The sequence below is a fragment of the Tachypleus tridentatus genome, chromosome 2 (genome assembly GCF_004210375.1).
Source record: "Tachypleus tridentatus isolate NWPU-2018 chromosome 2, ASM421037v1, whole genome shotgun sequence".
NCBI lineage: Eukaryota > Metazoa > Arthropoda > Merostomata > Xiphosura > Limulidae > Tachypleus > Tachypleus tridentatus.
In genome coordinates this window covers 127280366-127306874 of record NC_134826.1, presented here as the reverse complement: position 1 = coordinate 127306874, position 26509 = coordinate 127280366, and the positions used below count along the sequence as shown (strand labels likewise).

The 26509-nt window shown below is 30.5% G+C and overlaps 1 protein-coding gene across 1 annotated transcript in view; it reads right to left on the bottom strand.

Annotated features, from left to right (window-relative positions):
- The window catches only part of AGBE (1,4-alpha-glucan-branching enzyme), a 35592-nt gene extending 13169 nt beyond the window's left edge, over positions 1 to 22423 (bottom strand). Inside the window, exons 1-11 of the mRNA XM_076490861.1 lie at positions 22002 to 22423; positions 20173 to 20342; positions 16312 to 16427; positions 14856 to 14978; positions 14166 to 14310; positions 10519 to 10609; positions 7872 to 8081; positions 6162 to 6405; positions 5673 to 5771; positions 3172 to 3282; positions 2576 to 2747 (exon numbers count right to left, since the gene is read on the bottom strand). Coding sequence (XP_076346976.1) covers positions 2576 to 2747; positions 3172 to 3282; positions 5673 to 5771; positions 6162 to 6405; positions 7872 to 8081; positions 10519 to 10609; positions 14166 to 14310; positions 14856 to 14978; positions 16312 to 16427; positions 20173 to 20342; positions 22002 to 22114 — 1594 coding nt within the window. The 5' untranslated portion in view covers positions 22115 to 22423. The remainder of the gene's footprint in view (positions 1 to 2575; positions 2748 to 3171; positions 3283 to 5672; positions 5772 to 6161; positions 6406 to 7871; positions 8082 to 10518; positions 10610 to 14165; positions 14311 to 14855; positions 14979 to 16311; positions 16428 to 20172; positions 20343 to 22001) is intronic.
- Positions 22424 to 26509: the final 4086 nt, after the last annotated feature.

Here is a 26509-nt window from a genome sequence, read left to right as displayed (position 1 = left end):
GTTCACTGATCCATCTTCTACACACTGAATTCTTTATTACACATTTGTCTTCATAACCTGTTTATTAAGAAATAAAACGTTCTTAAAACTTTTGATCTTTTTAAGTTAAAGACAAGTTTTCACAACTTTTTGGTTTCATTCTTAACAAAAAAATATATTTTCAATTCATATATTTTTACCTACTCTAAGATATATTGACTAAATTCTAATATTCAATTTTGGGTTTATCTTGATTACCAAAGGCAACCATTAAAAAACTTCTAACTTTCAAATGTAAATTTATCAAGTAAGCTTCATTACAGATTCATTTGTTTTAGTATACAAATTTCCGACTGGATGACACAGCAGCTTCCTTACTCAGCCAGTGTTATTTATAATATCCAATTGGATAACATGGCAGCTTCCTTACTCAGCCAGTGTTATTTATAATATCCTGCTTGACATTCTGGCAAAAGCAGCAGCTAAAAATTCCTTACATATATATTTTCTTAAACAACTTCTTGGAAACTGGGAGACAATTTGACATTTTATGAAGTGCTAAAAAGAATCGAATAGTAAAATGTGTTTTTAACATCTTAATTTTCAGTTATTTGTTATTACTATCTCTAAAGAACATGAGAGAATTACTAATTTAAAATTAGTACAAACTTATAAAATATACAATTTGAATTGACTTTCTTAAATCAAAGTAATTTGTTCCTTTTTACAAATGGATATAAATATCAAATGTTCAGAACATAAAAGTATGCAATTACTTCAGGGTCCACAAGCACTGAAATTATTCAATGCTATTATGTCACTTTATGATTAAGGTATCTAGCACAGGATGAAGGTTAAACCTTTCTAATTGTCTTCAGTTTCCTATTTTTTGAGAGTAATGTTTCGTCTCATGAAGGAATGGATTTATAAAACATGGTAGAAACCACAATATGTCTTTAACCATCTTTTAATTGCATGTTCCATGGGAGTATTTCATACTTTACTGACTACATTGATTTAACAATCTGCATACTTTAAACTGAGTATGCTGCATTGCTTTAGGTAACTAAAAATTAAACTGACTTCTGCAAAGAGTATTAAATGTCCTCTTGATAATTAGGAGATCAGCAGGATAAATGCCAAAGTACAACCAAATTTAACTAAACTAATTGAGTTTGATTAAAGAACTAAACAGACTGGATATGAAATTAATATTTATTTGTAACCAAAACAAAGTGTGCTTACTTAAAAATATATTGAACAGTCATCTACCATTGGACTCATGAATTTATTAAATTACTTTCTTTCCCTTTAGATATCTCCCCATAAACCAACCCATTTGGAATCCCATGTAGTACCATTTAAATCTAATGTTTTGATTGCCAAGAAATACTGGATTTACTCATTGCAGCTAGTACTACAAGTAATTGGTCATTTTTATTCAGAAAAGGATGTAACCTCAAGGTAACATCTGGCCTACCAGTGAAGGACACTGTCATCATTCTTTAACAACATACAACAAAACAACATTTCTAACATGAGCACAAGTACTATCTCTAGAGAATAACAAAGAGCATGTGTTTTCTTATAGCAAAGCCACATCAGGCTATCTGCCGAGCCCACTGAGGGAAATCGAACCCCTGATTTTAGCATTATAAGCCTGTAGACTTACCACTGTACTAGCAGGGGCCAAACAGAGTTGGGTTATGTACTTTCAAGCAAAGTAACGAAGGTTAATGAGTAACCTCAAGAAATGCCAGAAATATTGTTCTATGCCTCTTTTGACACTCTCTCATCTTGTAGAATAACAAAGAAACAAAAGTAGCTAGAAAAAGGAATTAACTAGCTTTCTGGACCACGTCATGCAAAATCTCAGGAAAAGAAAAAAACACTTCATTTTGAGGTAGAAATTATTAAAGTAAAAAGTGTATGGTATTCATTCATACCATAATAATGAGATATCTGCAACAACCTAATGCTAAAAAGACAAAGTACACCATATCTTGGAAGAATACTAATGGAAAATGAACCTCATAATACAAGAGCTCTATATATCAACCCAACTTTTAACACAGACATTGTAACATAAATGTCAGGAAAACCCATAAATTCCTCTTTAGAAAACATTCAGATAATTGATTCAAACCTTAATGAGGATATCCCAGATGAATGGATATCACTCCAGCCTTCCTATCAAAAGAACTCTGAAATTAATCTTGTCCAAAATGATGTAAATATTAACAAAACATGGTCCTTAGTACTTCCTTGAAGACTGCAATGTATCAGAAAATAAAACATAGGATATAAACAAATGAGTGATTAGTATCCAGTAATAAAAACAGCAACTAATTAGTAATTGAACATTAGAAAAACTTATATCTAATTACCACAAACTTACTGTATGTACTCAAAATATTTTCTACAAACCATATAAAACTTCTTGTTTGAGAATTATAGATAAGTTGTATAGGGCAGAAACATTTGTCTGAGTGAACAAACAAGTAAACCAAAATTACTTTTAGTTGTTTACCTACTTCAACATGCATGGCCTTGAGTTTGTGATCTACACTTCAATATAAATTTAAAAAAAACTCACCAATAAAATTCAGCCAGGCCTCACCACCTAGACCATGGGTGATTAGTCTTATCATCTTGTGCAAAGCTAAACCTCTGTCAATAATTGGAGTTAGTGGTGTAATCTCCGACATGAAGTCATACATTTCTTTATCCATCAACCAAAAAGCAATTGTCTTATCACCTACTAATGCCTGGGAAAACATGCATTTAATTAACAACATATAATTGTCATTAAGATGATTTTTTTTATTATCATATAGCTTACAGTTTATTAAAACACATTTTATACCTTATTCTCTTTACAAACTGTCGTAATTTATTCACCAGACATTTAATATTAAACTAAGTACATACACAAAAACTTAAGTAGGCAGAGATTATACTGAGATGTGCTGACTGGAATAACTTAATCACTTTTTATAATAAAAATCTTAACCAAACTCCATAATAAGGTGACATTTACTTCATTTAATGTTTTGATTCTGTAATTTCACCCTTAAACATATTGTTACCATTACTTCTGTAGCAGTGTATCTAACTTTTTATATAAAATATTTTAATGCTAATTTTTATGTCAAAAGTGAACATTTAAAACAGAAGAAAATCAATTAATACCTGATCATGAGATTCACAGTAAGCCACAGTTTTTTCCATCCAACGTCTGTTTGTTAGTGTATGAATAATGTTACCAATGTTCCAGTCTTCATCTCTGTTTTCCTTAAGTAGCTGGAAAGTTTTATTTTACAAATTTCACAGACTACTACAATGATTACACATTATAAATTTTTCTTTAGACATACAAATTAACCCTTTACTGATTAGGCCTTTGGGAATGCCAGGAATGAAGAAAATTTTTTTAAAAATCTGAAATATTTTACACTTGATTAAATTTATTTTATTGAATTTTATGTTGTATTTAAGGTTTTCTTCAATGTAAAAGTTCCTCATAAAAATAACCCTACACTGTTTTGGAAAAGAGAAATCACATACATGTCAAGCATATTGTGATAGTAAGTAATGGTTAAATACAAAATGAAAAGCTGTACTTGTTACTATAAAAAAAAAGATGTCTAAATGCTCAAATGAAAAACTATTTATATGAAACACTCAGCAATAAATTCCAAGTTATCTTACTTTTTATACATCATGATTTGGTATTGATAGACAATTCTCAGATTTATTAGATATATAAACAATTAAAATGAAATAGTTATAAAATTGGGACAACTCACAGGAAATGAAGATTTATAAACTGCATTTCAACCAAGTAATTAGACAAGAGTAAGAACTGAAAAGGGTATTGGAGAATAAAGATACAAGCTCATATATGTTACTACAATAGGTAAAACACCATACACACAAATGTATTCTAAGAATGCTCACTACAGTTGTTTGTTGTTTTTTTATACAAAGAAAGGTGCTTTGTCCCATGTTCATTTTTCTATAAATCTACATCTATTAAAAGGCTACCTTATTTGAAATTTCATAGCTAATAAATGTTACATAATAGTCTTTAATGCATTTTGTCTCTTGAGTTTTTAAACTTAAAGAAACAAACACTTGTGTGTGTGTGTGTGTGTGTGTGTGTGTGTGTGTGTATGTATTGATTCCTGTCAAGATTGTTTTTTTTCATTTAAGTATTTTATTTTGTGAAGTAAATGAATTAGCTTGGAGAGTATTTGAACAGATGAGAAACTAACACTCCATCATTAGTTATGTAATTATTCAAAAGCTTTGAAGCATGTGTTAAAAAAAGAAAAACAAATTAGCGTGGTTGGCATGATGACATATGGTACAGAACCACTTGGTATATGCTGATGCACTAATTGCAAATGTTCCATTATATATGGTTCAATTCTAAAGTTGCATGCCTTAGCCACATTTTCCAGTGCATGACTCAGAGGTCAGCTGCACACAACATCACATTGCCTGGGAACAACTTGATACATTGCAAATGTTAAACAATAAAAAACCTACGTGGCCAGACTGTTTATATGTAGACATATTTCATGTTTTTAAAAATACCATAGAATAACCTTTTTTCTTTAGAATTCCATGACATATAATACATGTATTGCATACACAGATAGTAAGTCACTATTCACAGTTTATTTCTTCACCAAAACTAAAGGACCTTAAATTTTCATTGGCAAATGTCTTTACACTTTCCATTAACCCTCTGTGCATTGTGGAGATCAAAGCACCCATCTCCTAGGCTTGTACAGAGCCTGTATTCAACATGGTAATATGCATTTGATATCACAGTTAAACATTTCACATTTCCCTTCATTGCATATTTTGAAACATTTCATGTTAATTGAGTTGTTGTTAAGCATAAAGCTTCACAATGAGCCATCCTGTGCTTTGCCCCCCCCCCCATAAATATCAAAACCTGGTTTTAGTGTAATAAATTTTCATTTCATAAATTCATAATTTCAGTCAACATTCCTTCTACATTGGACTGATCCTGTGCCCATTCAATTAAGCACACACGTGTAGCCTACAAAGTCACAAAGGAAATTGAAACTCGCTGACAGCCCACTACATAAAATAAGCCAAGGACACTATTAAAAGAAATATGGACCAAGAACAGAACAGTTGCTTATAGGTGATGAATTAAACCTTAAAAACAAACATTTTTCTATAATTATTTGCCAATTCCTTTCATATTACTTTTTAATATGTAGTTAATTCTTCATTTTTCATTTCAGACTATTTATAAAATTTTATTTTGCACATTCCCCACGATATACCTGAAGTAACAAGCTTATTACTTAGAACAAAGAATTAGCAAACAGTTAGGTATGTCTATCACTGTGTTCCTTGCAATTCTAAAATTTTAATAATGTACTTTAAGAGCTTTTCATTTGTGGGTCAGATGGTTTGATAATATTTCAAAGATAGGAAAAAAAACAACAAAGATTTCAATTTTAATTAAAGGTGGAAACAATAGACTTATGGATATTTTTTCTCCTCTAAAAGAATGTTTGCAATACAAAAATGTATGATACAAAAACTTCCATGAAATATAAATGAAAAATATTGATTGATTAGTTGCAAAACAAAATCTACCTACCCCATATTTATAGGGTTTTTTTTTCTATTTCTACCCTTACCTCTATCCACTTGTCTGGAATGGCCATTCCTAATCTATAATCAAATCCTCCACCACCTTCAGAAACAGGTCTACACAATGAAGGCATACCTGAGACATCCTGTGAACAATGTAAACAATCAAATACACACTACATATTATATATGCTTTTGTATGTACAATCAAAACATACACCTATCTTTTTTTTTTCTTTTTTATGTACTCTCAAGTCTTGTATGCAACTTTAACTACACTTTTTTCTTTTAATGCTAGGTCATTTTATTAAATTTTCAACCAGAAAAAAATTAGGACTATTGTACACAATTACACACGATAAATGTTCTAAAGCTAACTTACATTTTATTTGTGATACCTTTTCTCATACATTGTAAATCTTCTGCCTTCTATCAGCAGTAACTCAATATACAAAGCTGTATATATTAATTTTAACTGTTCTATAATATTAATAATTTTCACCATTAAAAACATATGCTACATTAAATACCCTTACCTCAGCTATTGTAATGATCTCAGGATACAGCTCATGCAGCATGTGATTGGCCAACATCAGATAGTTAAATGACTCTGTATCAGTATTGAAACCAAAGTATTCATTGTAGTCTCCACTGAAACCATGCCCAATTCCATGGGTATGATACAACATAGATGTTACTCCATCAAATCGGAAACCATCAAAATGATATTCATCCAAATACCAACAGAGATTGGAGAGAAGGAACCTTAAAACTTCAGTTCTTAAATTGAAAAAAACAAAAACAAAAGTCATGAAATATGTAAATGACTACAATTACCTGATTATCACATTAAGATGGAAAATGTCTTTGATAGTTTAGAATTGTGTAAATAATCTCACTATGATATAATTTTAAAACTCCAATGTTTTTATCTGATAAACCAGTATGTGGTATTCCCAATTCTACCATCAAATCAGGATATAACAAATTTAACATTAATTTCAAAAACTGATGCATTTGTTTGTTATGATAAACATACTTTAACACTTTAGGTTGTCCAGTTAGTCCTCTCACATTTTAACATTCTTTAAAAAAACAACAGAAAATAAAGTGGAAGAGCTAATACATATCTTGAGTCTGCAGTACACTGGTATTAGGAAAGATTCATATCAAAATTACAAGGTAATCATGTTTCATATCATAACCTTTAAATAATGATTCTAAATGTAATGTGATAACATTACTGGTAGTGTGATAATGTGAAAATTGGAGTGAAAAAAAAACTTATGAGATTAGAGAACAACTTATTTTCCTAAAAGAGCTCTAACTAAAACATTAGATTAAGACTTCAAGTATAGCTGAACTGTTAGTTAAGTAAAGAGTTCTTTCTTGAAATTAGTTGTTTTCCTAATAAAATGCAATACTGACTAGATGTAATATTATTGTATCAGAGTGCATTTCAGAACCACTATTAACATCTGACAAGGATTTTATACCAAATGCTTCAACAAATTCACTGATGCATGATACATATTGTTGTAATAGCAGTCAGCCACTGTGTGTATGATACAAATATTGTAACATCTGGTCAATGTTTCTACAAGTGCACACACACACACATACCTATCATCTCAAACATTCTTTTCAGGCAGAGGCACTGAAGCAACAGCATCAAACATCATTTTGTCTTTGTTCGGTGGCAATTTTGCAATATAAATTTAGTTGTTTGTTCTATTACTTAGCTCATGAAAAATTGACATAATTAAACTGGGACAATATGGAATATCTTCAAATTCAAGTAAAAGGGAAAGAATTATAATTTAAAACAAGAAAAGTAATTGCTGACATACTGCCAAAGTGTCTTGGTGAATCTCTGGACAGTGAAAATGACTATTTTTCAAGTGAAAGTAAAGCAGCCAATGATCTTTAAAGAGAACTTTCACTCTGTAGTTGCAGCAATGTTTATGAAAATGGAGAATTTTTTACTATGTAAAAGGGTGAAATGAAAAAGAATCAAAATATATGTATGAATTTTACAAAATAAGATCAACATGTGGCTATTTATGGTGGTACTTAAAAGGTACCACAGGTACAAAAGGTGATGAATATTTCTACTTTTCATGGTAGTGGTATTATAGCATGCACACAAACTTACATGTTAACTATGTCAACTAAAATATTCAAACTCAAAAAGTTTGTAAAAGAAGTACACATATCGGTAGATTATATAAATACTGCATTCTTACTGTGTGAAGTCAAAAAGGCGACTGTCCCACAAGGAATGTTCCCCTCGTCCTTTGTCATGGAAAAAACAAGAATTTGTTCCATCAAATTGGTTTAGTCCATCTAGGACATTTTTGGAAGCATGACTATGTACAACATCCAAGAGAACATAGAGACCATTTGCATGGGCAATGTCCAAAAGCTCCTTCAGTTCTTCTGGGGTACCAAAGCGACTGAATTTTAAAAACAAAATTAAATTTTTATAACTGATGTAGTTAAACCATAAAAATTTCATTCTGCTGTATAATTCTCAATTTAAAAAAAGAAACAAAAACTAATGTCTAAAAATACTTTTTCATTTAAGATAAAAATGTTTCACAAATTCAAGATTAGCTATTTAAGCATCAAATGATTAGTTATGGTACTAATTATTCATATATTGGAAATATGTTTACATAATGTAACCAAGGTTTTTCACAGAAACAAAAAAAAAGGAGATAAAACAGTTAAATACAGTACAATTCAAACAGTAAAATAATATCATGTGATCATAAAGGTAGCAAAGGTAATTGGAATTGTTTGTAGAGCAAACTGTGGAACACATTGGTGAAATATTCCATTCCACATGTTTCTTTAAATAGTACTAAGATATCTTTCAACTGTATAAGCAACAGATGGAATGGATCATCATAATTCTACCTTTATCAAAATGTTGTATTTAGAACAAGGGATCATGTTGATGAAGCTTCATGCTAACCAAATTTGCACAGGATAGGTTCATTGGTCAACTCATTATTGAAAAAAAAAATGTTGACAATATTTCCAAGTTTACTTAGAACAAGAAATGTGGCAAATTTTTAGCAAAATGTGAAAGTCTGTTGTGCATACACCCCCAAAAAATTAAGAACCAAATACATACACACTTGTATTCGAGATATATTTTTGAATTGGCATAACTTATAAAACTTCCAAAATACAAACCTCGTTTTTCTGAGTATTTCTGTATACTGTATCTGGTATTTACCCTCCTATACCAAAAAATGTCACTAAATCAGTAATGAAGAACAGTTAAAAACTGGCATCACATACATAATACCATGCTGAATGGTATTTTGTAAAAGGTCAGCACATGTACTTTGACCCTCATCCATACACTCCCCACAAGTTGCAATGTACACTTTCACTACTAATTTTAATTTACAATCTGCATAGATATTTCTCAGATGCCACATTCATGCAAGAAAGTACATTAAACCATATAACTACAGGGTGTTCTCTCTTTATATGTCATTATATGTTCCTGGAAAGTGGGACATATAACAAACAATGTTAAGCTACACATGAGGGAATGCATTCCAGAATAATTTCAATCCACTACTGAATCCACACTTTTTAAAGGTTGCAACATAGCTTTTTTAACTACAATGTACAATACAAAACGTCTGCAAGAACATTAAAAGACTAAACAGTTTAGTGCCAAAGTTCATTGATTCCCTTGGCTTCCTTGGCAAGGGACATTTCACTATAACTAAGTGTCTGCTATTTTTGTAGAGTAGAAATAAGGTTTTTCTGCAGCAGAAAAGACAACTTCCTCAGACTATGGCAAACAAAGAACATATTTACATATTCTACCATTTTGGATAGTAAACAATGTATCATACTCCACCACAGACATGCTCTAATAATAGAACACAGCAATGTTGCTCCACACATATTGGTAATACAGTACTGTAGAGTAACTAGTGAGCACTATACCTAAGTAAAGTAGTCCAACAATATTTTTAAAAAGTCTGGTAGTAACTGGTAACTACTTCACCTGGAAAATCAATCAATGATGTTTGAATACCCTAGTAACAAAACAAGGCAACATTGTTTAATACATGGGTAGTAATTTGTTAATGCTTTACTAATGAAACAAGGCAAAGCAACACAACATAAAATGGAGACCCAGCGTACTTCATAAAGACAACACTCACACAGACATGATGAGAACCAGGAAATTATTTGCTACTTCAATCATACCAGGCTATCATACTTTCCTGATCTATTACTCCCCTTCAACTGATTTATTATGAGGATTTCTAAAAATACAAGTATACTGACAAGCATCAATACAAAATGTTAAAACACTTAACAATTACTGCAGTGACACCAGAAAACCAATGAAATACACTTCATAATTCATTATGAAAATGTATTTTTGCCATTATACTGTTCAAACTGTTACAAAAACCCATACTAACTTTATGATAACTGTGCATTATGTTAAATTATTAATCTCTTCTCCACATTGTTATTAACTCTTACAGTACTTTTCTACTGTTTTACTTAAAAGCATTCTTGTTTCAAATTCTCTTATGGCATTTTTACTAGTTTATCTTTTACTGTTATTTAATTTCTTTAGGTGCCAATATAGTACAAGTTTTAATTAGTCATCTCTGTTTGGTTAAATATTGATTTACTACACAGAGCACCTGAGAGCTAGAGAAAATGGTATATGAGCTTAAATAAATAGTGGCTAGATTTACAACCTATTATTGCCCATACAAGTCACAAATAATTACAACAATTAAGAAACAAGTGCATCTGAGAACTCTCTGATCTGCATATGGAGATTTGAAAATCATTTTTCCTGGTGTCTTTGCCTTATATAAAAATTAAAATGTTTACCTTGAAGCAGCATAGAAGCTTGTAACCTGATATCCGAAGCTTGCATAATAAGCGTGCTCCATAACTGCCATTAACTGAATAGCATTGTACCCTGTATTAGAATAAAAGATGTTTAAAAGTACACAGTCTTGTATGTTTAAACATACAAGTTGTAAAATGTTCAAAGATTTTTAATCTTAAATAACAAAGCCAAATACAATGCAATTTCTTAATTAATGGAACAAATAAGCTATACAATATTTGAATATGACAGAAACAAACATAGGTGCAAGATTTGTAATTGTAGATTGGCATAATGATGTACTAAATCAAATATTATGGGCATTAATAGCAAGCACAACTTTGTATTTATCTATTTAATACACATTTTGTTATTTAAGTTTCGTGACATCATAAATTACCTCTTTGAAACTTACCACAATAAACAAGTCTTAACACTTACTTCACTATACTCTGACTATCTGCAGTAATGCAGTTTTTAATTTGGTTCTGAAGTTATATGAAAGTGATATGTTTCAGCACTGGTTTAAAGGCAACAAATGTCCATTTATAGAACCAAACTAGAATCCAGAACATGGCTTTCCAAGAACGGATATCTCACATTTCAGTCTGTTTTCCCTTTTAAGTTTACTTTCATGATTCAAAACTAAATAATTCTTATTACACAGACAGTTGACAAAAGCACATAACAAATCAGTATTCCTGTTAAAGAACTTTTTATATATAAATACACAAGTTTTAACATCAAGGATGGAGAAGATTTCTTTATAATACGTGATGAGGAAGTAGACTAAAATCACTTTCATGCTGCTTTTAATACTATTCACCACTGTATTGTTTACAATAAAACAAACATTTCCCTTGCATATATTACTTCAGCATTGATACTATAAGCACAGTTTCCTCTTTTGTTGTAGGTAGAAATGAAAAAAATTGAAGTACTTGTGAAAATACTGAACTAATTCAGTAATATGCATGCATTTAGTTGCAAAGTATCCATCACCTAGATTCATTCATATATTTCAAGAGATTTAGCAATGGGTCATAGGCAACAGATAATTTTCAATTTATGGCTTCATGCATATATACACTGTAAATAATCAAAAATAAATAGATAACATTTCCTTACTGTGAAATTTCTATTACTTGCAAAAACAAGCAGTTTTCATTCAATTTTGGAATTAATATAGTAAAAATTAAACTGAAATATATGTAATTTCCCAAATATAGACACATGTATGTGATATTAATACCAAGTTAGAGAGTTAACAGATTGTTTTCTCTGTGCGTGTGTCATTAAACATTTCTCAATAGGTCACAAGTCAAAAGCCATATCATCATATTCGCTGACTCGCATTCAAAATTTCATTGAACAACTATTTTATGAATGTATGTCAATAAGTTTGGAATCAAATTGTAGATTATAATTCTAACTAATACTTTATATGATTTAATTTCTTAATTTGAAAGTAAATATTAAAAGACACCTAAATATAGATTTTTGGTGATCCACATAGTATGTTGAATGGAACACTTTAAAATTAGATGTTTGTAATGTCCAAATACTGAGTTTATAGTTTCATACAAATTAATCAGATTTCAAAGTAGTAATATTAACAAGCTAGAATATAAAATAAGACTCATTTTTTTGTTCTGCAGAGAATTAGATTATGTACTGAATCAAACAGTGTTCCTGTTTACCTCTTTCCATTTTTTGGAAGTGATCCCCTACATGTGTTTACTCCAACATAAGATATGTGAATAACCAATCAGCAGCATAGAATGTTCCCCCTTGTGGTTTACTTAGCCATTTTAAATTATGAAGAAGTCAACCATATTCATTCGAATGAAGGTTTCAAGAAGATTGACCGTCTCTTTAGTCTGCTCGAAGTTACATATTTTTTTAAAATCTAAACATGTTAGTTACTATGCTTAATAAATTATAGTTGAATTTTATGTAAGAGTTATATAACAATTTTGGTTATTCAACTGTATATAAAAAACCTGTATAAAAATTTGTTTGATATCCTGCACATACAAAATTTTAAAAGGGTTAGCAAACTATGTCTAGCAGCAACTGCATTCAAAAATTGTGGCAGGGAGAGATAATTGTTTGCTTTACTTCTTCATTTATTGCTCTATATTTTAATAAAAATAATTTTATTTCTACATGTATTAGTTTTCCCTGTCTTGGCTCTGTTTTAGTGGATGGTTTTATATCACTGAATAGAAAACTTAAGTGCACATGCACTGCATCAATGCAAATTATGTAATTTTAGCTAAGCCTAACTGAAAGATCAGTATCATAAAAAATAAATATATTGAGAGCGTTATGAGACTTACACTACTTAGACTAAACATTTGTATTTGTGTTATAATATGTAGTCATCCTAGCACAAAAAAGCATAGTTTATATTTTTTTTTTTTAATGATGGTTAGATTGGTCTTGGTCAAGTGACAGACCTCACATAGTTAAGAGTTTAGAAAATAATACAAGGTCTTACTAAAAAAAATGTCAGAAATGTATTTAGGAGGTTTTATAGATTATACTGAAACCAATAACAAAACAGACTCACTATTATCACAAAAAAATCTTTAGTAAAAATATCTCATTAAAAGCTTGAATTTGTGTACAAAATACTTGTAACCTTTACTGAAAGGCTACTAAATTTTGTGAAGATACGCATGCTTTATCTAAAGTTATAATGCAAATACTTAACATGTGCAACTGTGTAGATTAAATTAACTCTTGTATATTGTACTGAACCTATTGCAATAGAATTAACAGCTGTTAAGCAGTTACTTCCCTCAATATGAATCATATGTAATTTTATCATACATAATCAATGAATATTAGCTTTAAGAGGCTTAATTTTAAAACATATTTGTTGGAAAACAGTGTGATCTAAGTTTGAGATATTAGTTGTTACTTAGTACTTGTAATCTAACACATTAAAAATGCAAGCTGAGAATTACCATACAGATTGGTCTTCTTGAATGAAATTGGTTATTAATTTTATAAGCAAGTCAAAATAAACAAGATCTTACTGTTAAGCAACAATGAAAAATAAAACTTGACACATATTCAAAAATAGATGTCCAAAGAAATAAATAGTTCAAGAAATATGTAAAGCCTAAGTAGTTATTAATGAATGGTACTGAATCTTTAAAAATGAAACTCTATTTGTAAGGTTGTGGGAGAAATCTTCAACTAAAAATCAATTTTCTAAGCATATAACAGCAAATATGTCTATTTTATAGTCCTCATTACAATAATATTTGCATAATTTGTATAAATAAAGTATTTATAACCACAAAATCTTTGTCGTCAAAAATTAAAAAGTTGAAAAAAAAATTAGCTGTTATATTTTCACTAGCATCACATGAAATGAAAACTTAAAAACCATAGTATTGCAGGAATGTGTAAGTATGCAATAAATATATACCTTTTGTAATGTTTTAGCTTGAGTGATTAATTGGTGGTATGAGAAAAAGGTAAATTAACAGAATAACTTGTATACACAAAGAATATTACACACAGACAATAATTACTCAAACTAGACATGTGCTCCAACATCACAGATATAACCATACTAAAATTTCAAAATCTTATTTAAAAAATTAAAATCTCAATAATTCCAGCATACCTTGTTTTTTAATATAAGGGATAACATTATCTGCAAAATTCTTGTAAGAAGCCACTTTTTGTTCAGGAGAGGCAATTCCAACATGAGCTTCATATATCCTCAGGCTCTTAGGCTGCTTTGGCTGAGGATGTTTAAACTTGTATCTCTGTTGAAAGTAATGGCAGTAGTTAATAGTAAAATGAACAGCAACCTTATTAAAAACAAAATCCTGCAAGATTTAAAGGTACCTTAGTTTCTTGATAACACAATGAAACTTCAACAGACTTCCATTAAAACAATAACAAAACCTGTAAACATCAGAAAGAAGACAGATTAATAGGCAAAACAACCTGTTCAAGTAACAATAGACATTTTTCTAGGCATATCTTGCTTTCTAGTGAAAGAAAGGAGTTAAGGTTTTTTGGTGCCTAAGCAAAAGATCTTTAAAAGTACAAGTTTCTTGATAATCCAGATCCACATTTTCTTTCACATTTTTGTTCAATGGTTTTTCAACAAAAGTAGCTTATTTTCATGGAGATTCATAAAGTACATATAATACAAGTAATACTGAAGTAAGAAATCTGTAGAATTATACATTTCAATATTTCCTATCATATACTAAAATATACAAACATAGTACATTCTAAGTCCTGTCCTCAAAATTAGATGATGAGGACTTGGATTGTGAATTATATACATACATATTTTTACCTCATTCTCTGGAGGATTCCAGAAATAATGCTCATAAGCCAATGAAGTTTTTGACCTCTTGACATAGGTTGCCCAGGGTGATAGTCTGTCAACCACATCCCCAGACTTTGTCTGAACAACAACCTGTATATACACAAGGTACATCATACAAATGTTTTATAATTATTGTTCAAAAGGCTCTTACAGCCAATAAAAACAAGTAAAAAAAAAATTGTTTATGTTCTATTTCATCAACATTTAAAATCTTATGGCCAATGTTACATTATAACAGCTGTAGCAAAAAGATGTCAAGAATCAATCAAACAAAAGAAGTTTATCCATTTTATTAATTTATTTTTCTTAAATTAATAGTAAGGTGTAACAAAAGTCACACTCAAATTAAATACTGTGCAAAAACTATGACAATATTCTGATGTTTCAGAATATTCCTTTCAGTGAAAGGATACAAATATATGCCATGTCTTTGAACACAATTATAATACAATTATTTGATGTAGAAAGAATCAGTTATAAAATCATAACCAACCAAAGTGATTATTAATCCATTATTTGTAGCAATGTAACCATAAATTAAAGGTTATTTTTAATTAGCAATTTTGACAAAAATTATTGAACAATTTCTTAATTAAGAGTTTTCTTAATTAATCCTGTTTTCACTGTCACAATAGTTATGATCTTGATTCTGCATGCTCATTAACCAATTGCTGGTTCTCAAGCAGATGGCCACAAAGTGTACCCACAATATCATAGTACTACAGTAACAATGCAAATCAAATAAACACAACATATCCATAAAAAACACCCAGATATTAAGCAGGGAAATATTAAGCAAATTCAAAAAAGCCCTACTTATACAGCAACTAAAACCAAAATTAAGCCAATATAAAGGAACACCTTCATACCTATACTAATTAATAACCTAACATCCAACTGCAAAGCCCCCTACAATCCCATACCTGTTTATACTCTCGTCCCTAAGATGTGTCCAACAACGGTCACTTGCAAACTCTCTTTCTTAACCCGAAGATGACCTAGGAAGGTCAAAATGTTGTTTTCTACTTATCAATAAAAGTCTTAATACCCATACCAGTCATTCTGAGATACATTTTTATTTCAAATGGGTTTCTCGTCATCAAGAGTGACAGAAGATGGAAATTCCCACTGTGGAGAAATATAAACTGAAAAAAAATTTTGTTGTTTGTGCTACTACAAACACTTCTGAATTCACCAGATTATAAAGATTTCACTTTTCCCCATTTGTTATAAGCAATTAATAATAAGTTATTGACACAGTAACCAAGCACTTACCTGATGCTGAAATAACCAGTCTTTAGTATAATCAATGATAATAAACACCTCTAATTATTTGCACCACAACAGATATATATAATGTTTACATATAGCACAACAAATTTTATATGGCACTGGATCATAGCTAGTGATAAAAATAAGACACCTTTATGCTGCTGAGATGATCAATTGGACAAGACCCATCAAGTTTTGGTGGAATGTACAATTCCCACTTTCCAAAATCAAGTTTTTTATAGGCGTGTCTTTGTCTATCCCAGTTGTCTACATTACGAAGAAAAAAAAAAGTACTTAAGAAAAACTCAACACAAAACTACCCTTAAATCTGTAGAACCTAGTTTTATTCTTAAATATATTATTGTCATTTCTATAGCTTTTATAATTACATACATAAGAAAGGAGATAGTTATTGTGCTAGTTGTCATTCATTGTTAATATTTTATCATACTGACAATTATGGTTTAGATAAAGTTGACAAAAGACTGCTGAACTTATTTATAGCCACACTAATTTATATATTTAGAAACTTGAATATGCTTTAGACACTTCAATATAAAAATTGTTTATTTGTAGAAATTTTAATGTGGTAAAATTTGGTGTGAAACTGATTTACTTGGTACACATCTTTAGCTATTTTGATTGTATGAACATAAATTTATATTAAATACTGGGGAGGCAAGGCCAATAAAAAATATTACAAGTATAATAATAATAACAGAACATTAAAAGAGTGATACTATATTATGCAGTCTACATAGATACTATCATCACTGTTTTAACTTATTTTAAATTGGCACCATTTATTATAAATAAGGCTTTTAAAGTAATACAATACATACAAAAAATCATTACATAACATTTTTGGGACAAATTAGTCAGAATAAAATAAATTAACAATTAAAGCTAGCACAATTATAACCCAAATTTAAGGTACACTTTTGGAACACACAACTTCAGTTATTGTTTGCTGAAGAAAAACATGAACAGATACTATGTTTTAGTGAATCAATAAAACAATGATATCTGTGTAGATCACATGCTATATCAGTAGAGTAAAACCTAAAGTAAATTATTAGCAGACCTTCTGTCATCCTGAATTATTTATTTTGGGCTATACTGTTTACCATAAAATGACTAATTAATAGCAGTGTTTTGAATTATTTTAACAATGTGCAATACTGAGCATCCACAACATTAATGGGCAGCAAGAGACCTTATGGTCTATTCAGGTTATCTTACCCACTAAATAAAACATTAAAAAACTCAAATCCAGCACTTATCCCTCAAGTATTTGTCAAACTTTCCCTTACGCTCACATAAATTAATTGCATACACCACATCTGAAGGCAACCTGTTTCAAGGACCAACCAATCACCTACTTAGAGAAAGAGAGAGAACAAAAAGTGTCTCAGGTGAAGAAGACTCCTACATTTTCAAAATTTTGACTGTGTTCCTTAATCCTACCAATCTCATCATTAAACAAGAAAAAAAAAAAGGTATCAACAGTATCAACTGTCTCAGTTCTCTTAAAAATTTTAACCATCTCAATCTATTCCCCCTAAGTCTTCTTTTTTCAAGATAAAATTTCAGAGATCTTAACCTCTCCTTGTATGAAAACCCCTTCCGTATCAAGCATAGTTCTAGTAACTCTCCTCTCAACCATCTTCAACAATTCAATGTCCTTTGTATGTTAAGATGTCCAAGATTGAAAACAGTACCCTAAATGAGATCTAAACAATGACCTGTATAATGGCATAAGCTCTTTAGACTTGTATTCAAAATTTCTATACATACAACCTAAATTCCTATTTGTCCTGCCAACAGCAACAGCACATTGCTTTGATGGCACAAGAGACTGATGAACCAGAATACTATGATATTTTATTTCTATAAAGATGTTAATGTTATTCTCAAAGCTATACTCATAATTCAGATTGTGATATCCCTTGTGCATTACACTATATTTATCATAATTAAAGGTCATATATCATTTATCCACCCAACTCACCATTTAATCCAAATCCTTTTGTAAAACAATAAATCTTTACAACAAACAACACTTAAAACTTTAATGTCATCAAATTTAACTAGTCTATTGACCGGTATCTTGGCAATGTCTCTGAGGGAATTGTTATTACAGCTTATTTCTTTGAGTGCCACAAAGTTTAAAATAAGTGCCTCTTACCTACCTTACCACACATCATTAACCCAATTCCCATGTACAATACATAAGACTGCAGTACTGCTAGTTTCCTCTACATCACTTGCTTTGTCAGTTATATCACCTACCCTTGCCATTGGACAGCAGTCTAAATTATTTTCTCTCTATTAATGTCCTCCCTTATCTTCTTACTAAGGTAATTATTCATTAAAATAAGAATTGACAAATAACTAATCTTTATATTATAATCATGTAATACTGCATTTATCCACATCTTATTGCTTATCAATAAGCTAAGTTGCAGTTAGCCATGTTACATTCACTAAGCTTAATCTAACATTTGTAATACTTCCATCAGTTAGTATTTAACACTTAAATCATAATACCATTATTTATCAATCTTATTAAATCACCTTATAGTTTTAGTAATCAATACAAATAATTTCAAATAAGAATATCTGACAATTAAATTATGATAGCCCCTTTCTTTAAATGCAATTATTAATCATTTGTACTTAATTGGCTCCTCTGATTTACCCTTCCCCAAATCATTAGCCCCTATAAGCACTACAAGGACTACCACTGCTTTGTTAGTTATAACCTACACTCCTACCCATGAATAGCATAATCTAATTCCTTTCTCCCTTTTCACCTCACAGAATACTCTAAACATAAATTGCCTACAACCTCCTTTTGGTTTTTAGTCCCATCCCAACTTATCCTTTAGTTTTACCCTCCACCTCTACACAAGTTTAAGGCTAAAATACATTGCTTAACAGAATCTACTCACTACAATTAAATCCACCATTTCTAACCTTATTAGTACAGTTTCCTGAACCTCACTATTGGATACTGTTTCCAAAGCATATTTTCCTCTTGAAATATGCTCATATTTCTCCTCTAGCTCACAAACTTCACATACAAATTACATAGCTTCACTGTTAGCTTCCTTGAAGGTGCATCCCACTCCTGAATTCAAAAATGAAACCCATTCTTTGCACCTATTATACCTTAAAAACTGAGCATTTAACACCCACACTACTTTTAACCATTGGAAAGTGGGAATTTATAACCAACACTAAATACAAGTAGCCTATTGATAATGCTGTTAAACCTAATATTAAATACATCACACTATTTATCACTACCTTATTTTCTAACTAAAGTAATAAAGTTCCTCTTAAAAACAAGAAGTGACAAATAACTAATCTTTAGATGATACTTACACAGCAATACAATATAGTTAGTCTGTTCCAAAGAATACTAATAAGCTAAATTACACATGAAATCATGTTACCCTCACTAAGCCCTAACTTAATACTTTAATCTTGATGTTACTTATTAAAACAAATAATATTATTAGTAATTAATACAAATTACCTCAAATAGGAATATTAATTAGACTTTTAAATAAATTTAAATAAGTCATTCCATAAACTTCAAGACCTCTACAACTTCTTGAACAGCATAAGAAAACTTTAGTCCTAGTTTTTCCTGCATATGCTAAAAAAACAAACTTTCAGAATATTCATTAAAATAAAAATAAATATTCAATTTTTTGAAACAAAATACTTAAATCTTTCAAAATATCTGTCATATTACATATTCTAAAAAAATATTCTAAAGCTAAAAGAGAAACATTTACCACATGGATAACTATCCAAATACATAATATGGCATGTATTTTGAAAGATTTGAGTATTTTGTTCCAAAAAAATGATTTGTCCAACAGTCTTAGAATACTGATGTATCCACAATGGATATAAAGCTTAAAAAAAACCACACTGAAATTTATTTAGCTACCTAAATATTTTTTGTGTCTTTTACAAGTAATTGTAATAAACTTACTAAATTCTCCACTTAGGAAAACTCTTTCAGCACCAGGACACCATTCTCGACACCAAACTCCATTTTCACTATCTACATGAATTCCAAAATACCGATATCCTTTGCAAAATTTAGCTACTCCACCTTCGTACTCATTTATTCTATTCAAGTACTCTTTAAATACTCCATACCTGAAAATGAATATCTTTTAAAATCACAAAATGTAAATTAAATTTCATAATGAAAAAATTATCAATTTTATTCAAGAAACTAAAATGCTTGAGAGAGGTCAGGTGATAAAAACCATTACTTGAAGCAAAGCATTTAGTACTAAATTTACAAACTTATCAAAAACCCATTAATTTAATAATTACTGAAAATTTAAATGTTACAACTTTATGGAGACTAAACAAGTGACAATACCCTTCAGCATTAACTGTAGTTACAATTTACCCATGAAAACTAGTCATAGTTACACAGTTTGCATATGTGATAGTGTTGGCAAAACAGGAGTAACTCAATTTTAATAAAGATAATACACAACTGTAAAATATCTTGTTAGAATATTTCATTTATTTTTCTGTAATGTTTTACTGGTTTAAAATTTGTTTTTCTCATCCATCACTAGATTTGTATCATTTTATATCAAGCAAACTTTAATCATTAACTTGAGATTGGAAATGATAATTTATAAATGAAGTTGAAAGCTTAAAGAATGACAAAACTAAATATAAGCACTTCTTACTGTAATGTTAAAACATTTAATTCTTAGATTTTTTACATTTAAGTTAAAACTAAACAACATATTTCTTTAAATTTCTATATAGTGCATTATTTGTCCCATTTAATTAATAGTCTGTCATCAGCACAACTACAGAATTAATTTATTTGCATCCAGTGCTTGGAAAAAAAATTGAGACAAAATGAGATGTCATTTCCCTTGTTAAAGATAAAGAATAAAATCATTCCCTTATTAATATAACTAATAATAAACTCTTGACTATCAAACACCTAAATGTGAGAACATGCATCTGCAAATAACTTCAAATTTCCTATAATTGTTTTAAAAACATAAGTGCTGTTACTGCTGTTTGCATCCTTCTTACTAATTTTCTTGAGGAAACTATTACTTTCTGTGAACATTAATAATTAAAAGTTAAACTGTAATTAGGTCACATGTAAGTATTTACAAATGTTACAAGTTATCTTGAAATGGTTTTGACAGCACAATATTAAATTTAAAAAGGCATTCTATGTCTAACTACAATATAAATATATAACATTAAAAAAATTGATGCCCACTAAATAAACAACTTTAAGTTTAAAAAAATGTATGCATATCAAAATTTCCTTGTCAAGAGGGGTTGTTTTTTAATCTAGCACAAAATGATTAGTTAATCTAGCACAAAATGATCAGATTGACCAGACTTTTACTTTAGTGGACATTGACCATCCTAATGTATTTTAATATAAATTATAATATCAAAACTAAAATTAATACTTTAAAGTTCAAATACAATGGGTTACATTCTCAATGTTTTAAGTAACTTTAGCAACATACAAATCATTGCGTTAAAACTTATATTGCAACTTTTAAGTATAACTTTAATTAAACAAACCTAAATCTGTGAAACAGGGAAATACAGCCTGTACAATATTATTCGCTTTTTACTGATTAGTAATTCATCTGAGGATAAAATACACCAATTTTATCTTGATTGAATGTCATAAAATAACAGTAACACAGAAGTTACCAACCAATGGACCATGTTTTTATCATCTACGAAAGGTATTTGCATTTTGTTATATGCACAACTGTTCTGTTATTAAACTTATGTATGGATACTAACCTTCTCCTGATTTCATGTTCGTGAAGTTTCAAATATGGGTCAATTCGTAACAAATTATCAATATGTGGAACCTGTATGCCAGAAATTTGATCACAAACTTCGGAATTCTCCATGTTAGAAATCAATCTGCAACGAGAAATCCAACCGGGAGAAATCTGGTATACTCAAATACATACGCTCAACACGTGATAAGCAAGGTCATCCTATTGACGTACCAAACTCTCATTAAATGTCTGAAGTGTTGCTTAACAACGTTATACTACTATCACGACAACGTGAAAAACTTTAACGGAACTTCAACTTAATTAAGAACAAAATTTTCATACTAAAATTTTTTAAATGTAAATACGTATAATGTACAGTGTGAGGTTTAAGTAAAATTCCCTTAAAAAGTAAGAATCGTTATTGATTCAGAGAAAAATAGAGTGTAATCAGTGTTTAATGTCTCCGAGGTACCAAAATGTCAAAGTTAAAAATAGGATTTTTTGTACTTCCTGTCGTGGTATTTAATAATAACTCCTTTTAAGTGTCATTAACGGGTGAATTTTATGTTGTAACTTTGAATTTTAAAAATAGCTGTTAAATAAAGAATAATAACAAGAAATAGATTATTAAAATTCTAAAAGAACAGTTACATTCATTAATTTATCTTTCTCTCTTTCTATGTTCTTTCTTTGGACAAGCTGAGTGTATGTTATTTAAAAATTTAGATTTGAATAGTAACGTTCCATATATTACTAAAATTATTGGAAAAATACACCCCCACCTACCAATGGATTCATCTTCAGTAAATGTGCTTTTAAATTCCATCCTGCACCTCTGCTGGGGTTTAAAAAATCAACAGCTGCCCTGGCTAATAACCAGTGCGAGTCAAAATATCATGGTCTACTGGCTCCACAATGCACTCACAGGATAAAGCAACATCATCATCATCCTCTTTCGTGGGTTGTTATTTGGGGCCAGGTGACGGTGCGCCATATTGATAGTTATTGTACAAATCACTGGCGAGTCGTTCACAATGTAGTACTACCGGTGAGAGAACGTTTGTACCTATTTAATATCAGGGCAACCAAGTCTTGTCCATTGTGTCACACTCGGGTGGAGTCTGTCCTCCATGTGATGGTTCTATGTCCGACATCGGATAGGATATGGAAATTGGTGTCTCGCCTTTTCTGTATCCCTTGGGTCTCGGCTAGAACCATACTGTATCACGTGCCCGTCCTGGTTCCCAGTCAATAGTTTTACATTTCATTACACCATGACGGTGTTTAAGTACGTCATTGGCTTTCCCGAAATCAGTATGTATTTGAACGGGTACCGGTGACATACTATAAAATACTGTCTAAAACCAGGTATAAGCTGGTACTCCGCCTTGGAATGAACCACCAGCTGCTAGGGCCCAAAGACTTTTACCATCCTTGGCGTCCCAACGTCTTTCGGATATGCACAATCACAAACGAGAGGGTTGCTCTCATATTTTAACAACTATTCTGGGTATATATGTAAAAAATCGAATGTTTAATTTGTAATTTCATATTTTTTCTAATTTATTAATTATTTTTAATTTATTATTCTCCTTATATTTTTAAGTTATTATTTCGAATTTGTACTCTAATTCGTTTTCATTAATTTTGTCAAGCATAATGAAATTTCACATTGTTTCTTCTGTTTTGTATGCGTTTTTGTATTTGTGTATCCTTCGTGTACAATCTTATAATTTAATAAATTCACAATTACGAGTGAAAATATCATAAAGAGAGTAGCTCACGTTGCTTCAAAGAGAGCCTGTTATTAGATGCATGTGGTGGCTGGACGAAAGAAAGCAGAGGACTGTTATAAATAAAGTTCAGACAAATTGGATTAATGTCACAATTGCTGTACCTCAGGACTAAGCTTTAGGACCTTTACTTTTTTTTTATTCATATCAATGACATAGACACTCATGTACGCAGTGGAGAGATGCTTATGGTATTTAACGTTTTGGATATTTGTTGATTTCATATAAGCAGCGATGTAATTGTTTAAGCTATATTTCATGCAAAAATTGTTTCCGGGTTTTAATCTTGTAGTACCTATGCTTTTAAAACGTTCTGAAGGAGCATGTTCCCAGACCCCGGTAGCATTAGCATAATTTGCATGCTGACTTCGCCCAGTGCGTGTTAGCTTTTGACCTCAAAAATTAGAAACAACCTTTCAAACATTTTGCATTCGGGCCTGACAGATGAAGGAATAACCAATAAATTACTTAAATGTACTGATAATTTTAATGACTTCGATGTTGCTAGCAGTGAAGAGAATGCTGATGCTTTACAGAAATATTAGGATTATTTGTGAGCCAGGTAAATAAATGGCAAATGGGTTTTAATTGTAATAAATACAAGATAACGCAAGTAAATTATCATAATTTAAATTGTAAGTCTATTTGGATATGTATGCGATTTCTTTTAGCAAAGATACATCATGCTATTTGTTGTGTCCACCAAGAATAATCAAATCCCTGAATTTAGCATTGTAATTCCAGAGACTTCCCTCTATCTCACAGGGGAACAACTTGGATAACTTTTAATAGTGTCATAAAAGAAATGGGTCTTGGTATAATGCCTGATCAGTCTCTTAAGCCATCGTGGTAGAGCAAATAGGATTTTAGATTGTACCTACAAAAGTACTGAATCCAAGTTTAAAGAGATTACAATTTAATTGTATAGCTCTCTGGTTAGGCTACCTTTGAAGTATTGTGTTCAGTCTTTAGCTCATTATTTTAAAAAGAACATCGAATTGTTAGAAGTAGTCTGGATGAAGGGATGTTCGTACCAGGAGAAGTTGTGATTTTTTAATCTGTTTTCTTTTTTTTTATAAAAAGACAAAGTTGGAGAAATCTGATTGAGATGTATAAGATTCTAAAATGAATTGATAGTGTTGATACATAACATTTCTTCATGTTTAATGGCGAGAATAGTAGGACTATGGGCAGTGGTTGAATTAAAAAAAATTAACAACCAGTTCTATCTCGTTTTACACACACCCATTTTTTGCAATGAAAAATAATAACAAAAAGAACTTACTGAAATATTTTATTTAGCATGCCTTAAATATTTCCAAATCACCACTTGATTGTCGTCAAAATCTTTATTCCTTCCACGTTTGACTCTATTGTATCGGCTGTGTGTGTGCTGTTTTTTCTGAACTAAAGAAGTGGATTTCCATGAATCCAATAGGAGGCCAATCAAATTAATTGTCTACAAGTTTGCCACATTTTCAACTGTAAGGCAGATTCTTTTACCTGAATGTATGATATTCATTCTTGAAAACCCTCTTTCTGCCTCTGCAGAACTAAGAGCAACATCATTGATGATATTTTTAGTCTTTTGTATAGTTCTTAGAATTTCATGATTATGGCGACTTCGTAAAACATTTTCCACATACTCACAAAAATCATTAATGCTGTTTTTGTGATGAAAGAGCTTACGGAATTCATATAATGTCTCTTTAGCAGCTTTCCAAGGGACAACAACTTCTTCAATATTCCAAGAATCTGGCTCAAGTATGTTTACCAGTTCATGAATTTTATTGTCATTTTCTTATGCACTATTTTTATATTTTAAGTGATCACAATCCACCAGGCTGGCTTTCATATTTTTACTGTTTTCAGTGGTTTTGACGAGGAACGCCTACATATCTTTGGTTTTCAACAAACTCAATATTCCTAAAGGCGTCAAAACTAATGGTTTCATCAGTTTTCTTTTCAAAGGTTCCCTTACTTTCTTTGAATATTTCAAATGCCTTAATGGTTCTTTTTATTAGTTTTTCAGCTCTTGCGAAATTTAAATTTCTGGATTGAAGGGCGTTAAAAAATAAAGAAAGTTATTGTAATATATCTATCATTTCTTGTAAATCCTCTACGAAAAATTTTTTGCAAAGATGGTTAGCCATCATTGTATAATGTTGGATAAGCACGCTATACTGCAAGTGTTGGTCTTAGACTGCAAGCAGCCCATCTTGGTCCCAAAACTCTACCAATCTTCAGAATTTCTAATCCAATTTCTTTCAAAATGTTGGAAAGTTCCATTTGGTTTTTATTTGATTGGTGAACGATCGTGTAGATTTTATCTGTAAACACTTTGAAGTGATTCATTTGTTTTACCTCAGTGATAGAATAATCTAAAACCAGTTGCAAGCGGTGATTTAAGCAATGCCAAATTACAATGTCAGAAAATTGCCAGATACACCCTCATAGCACTTGAACACATATGCTATATAATAAAATACTGTTTGTATTTGTAGTATTTATAAAACACCACTTCTTCTATTGTTTGATGTGCGTGGTGACCCGTGAAGGGGAGAAGACGATCTTTATGGTTGAGGTATCTAGCCCTAACACACCACATTGGCTTTGAATTCCTGTCGACAGACGGCTTTGGGTTGGCACCCCAGGGCTAATCGTTTGGTCCACTTAGGCTAGGGTCAACTGAGTTCCAGTGTTGGACGTTCTCAATGGGTGTTGTAGACAT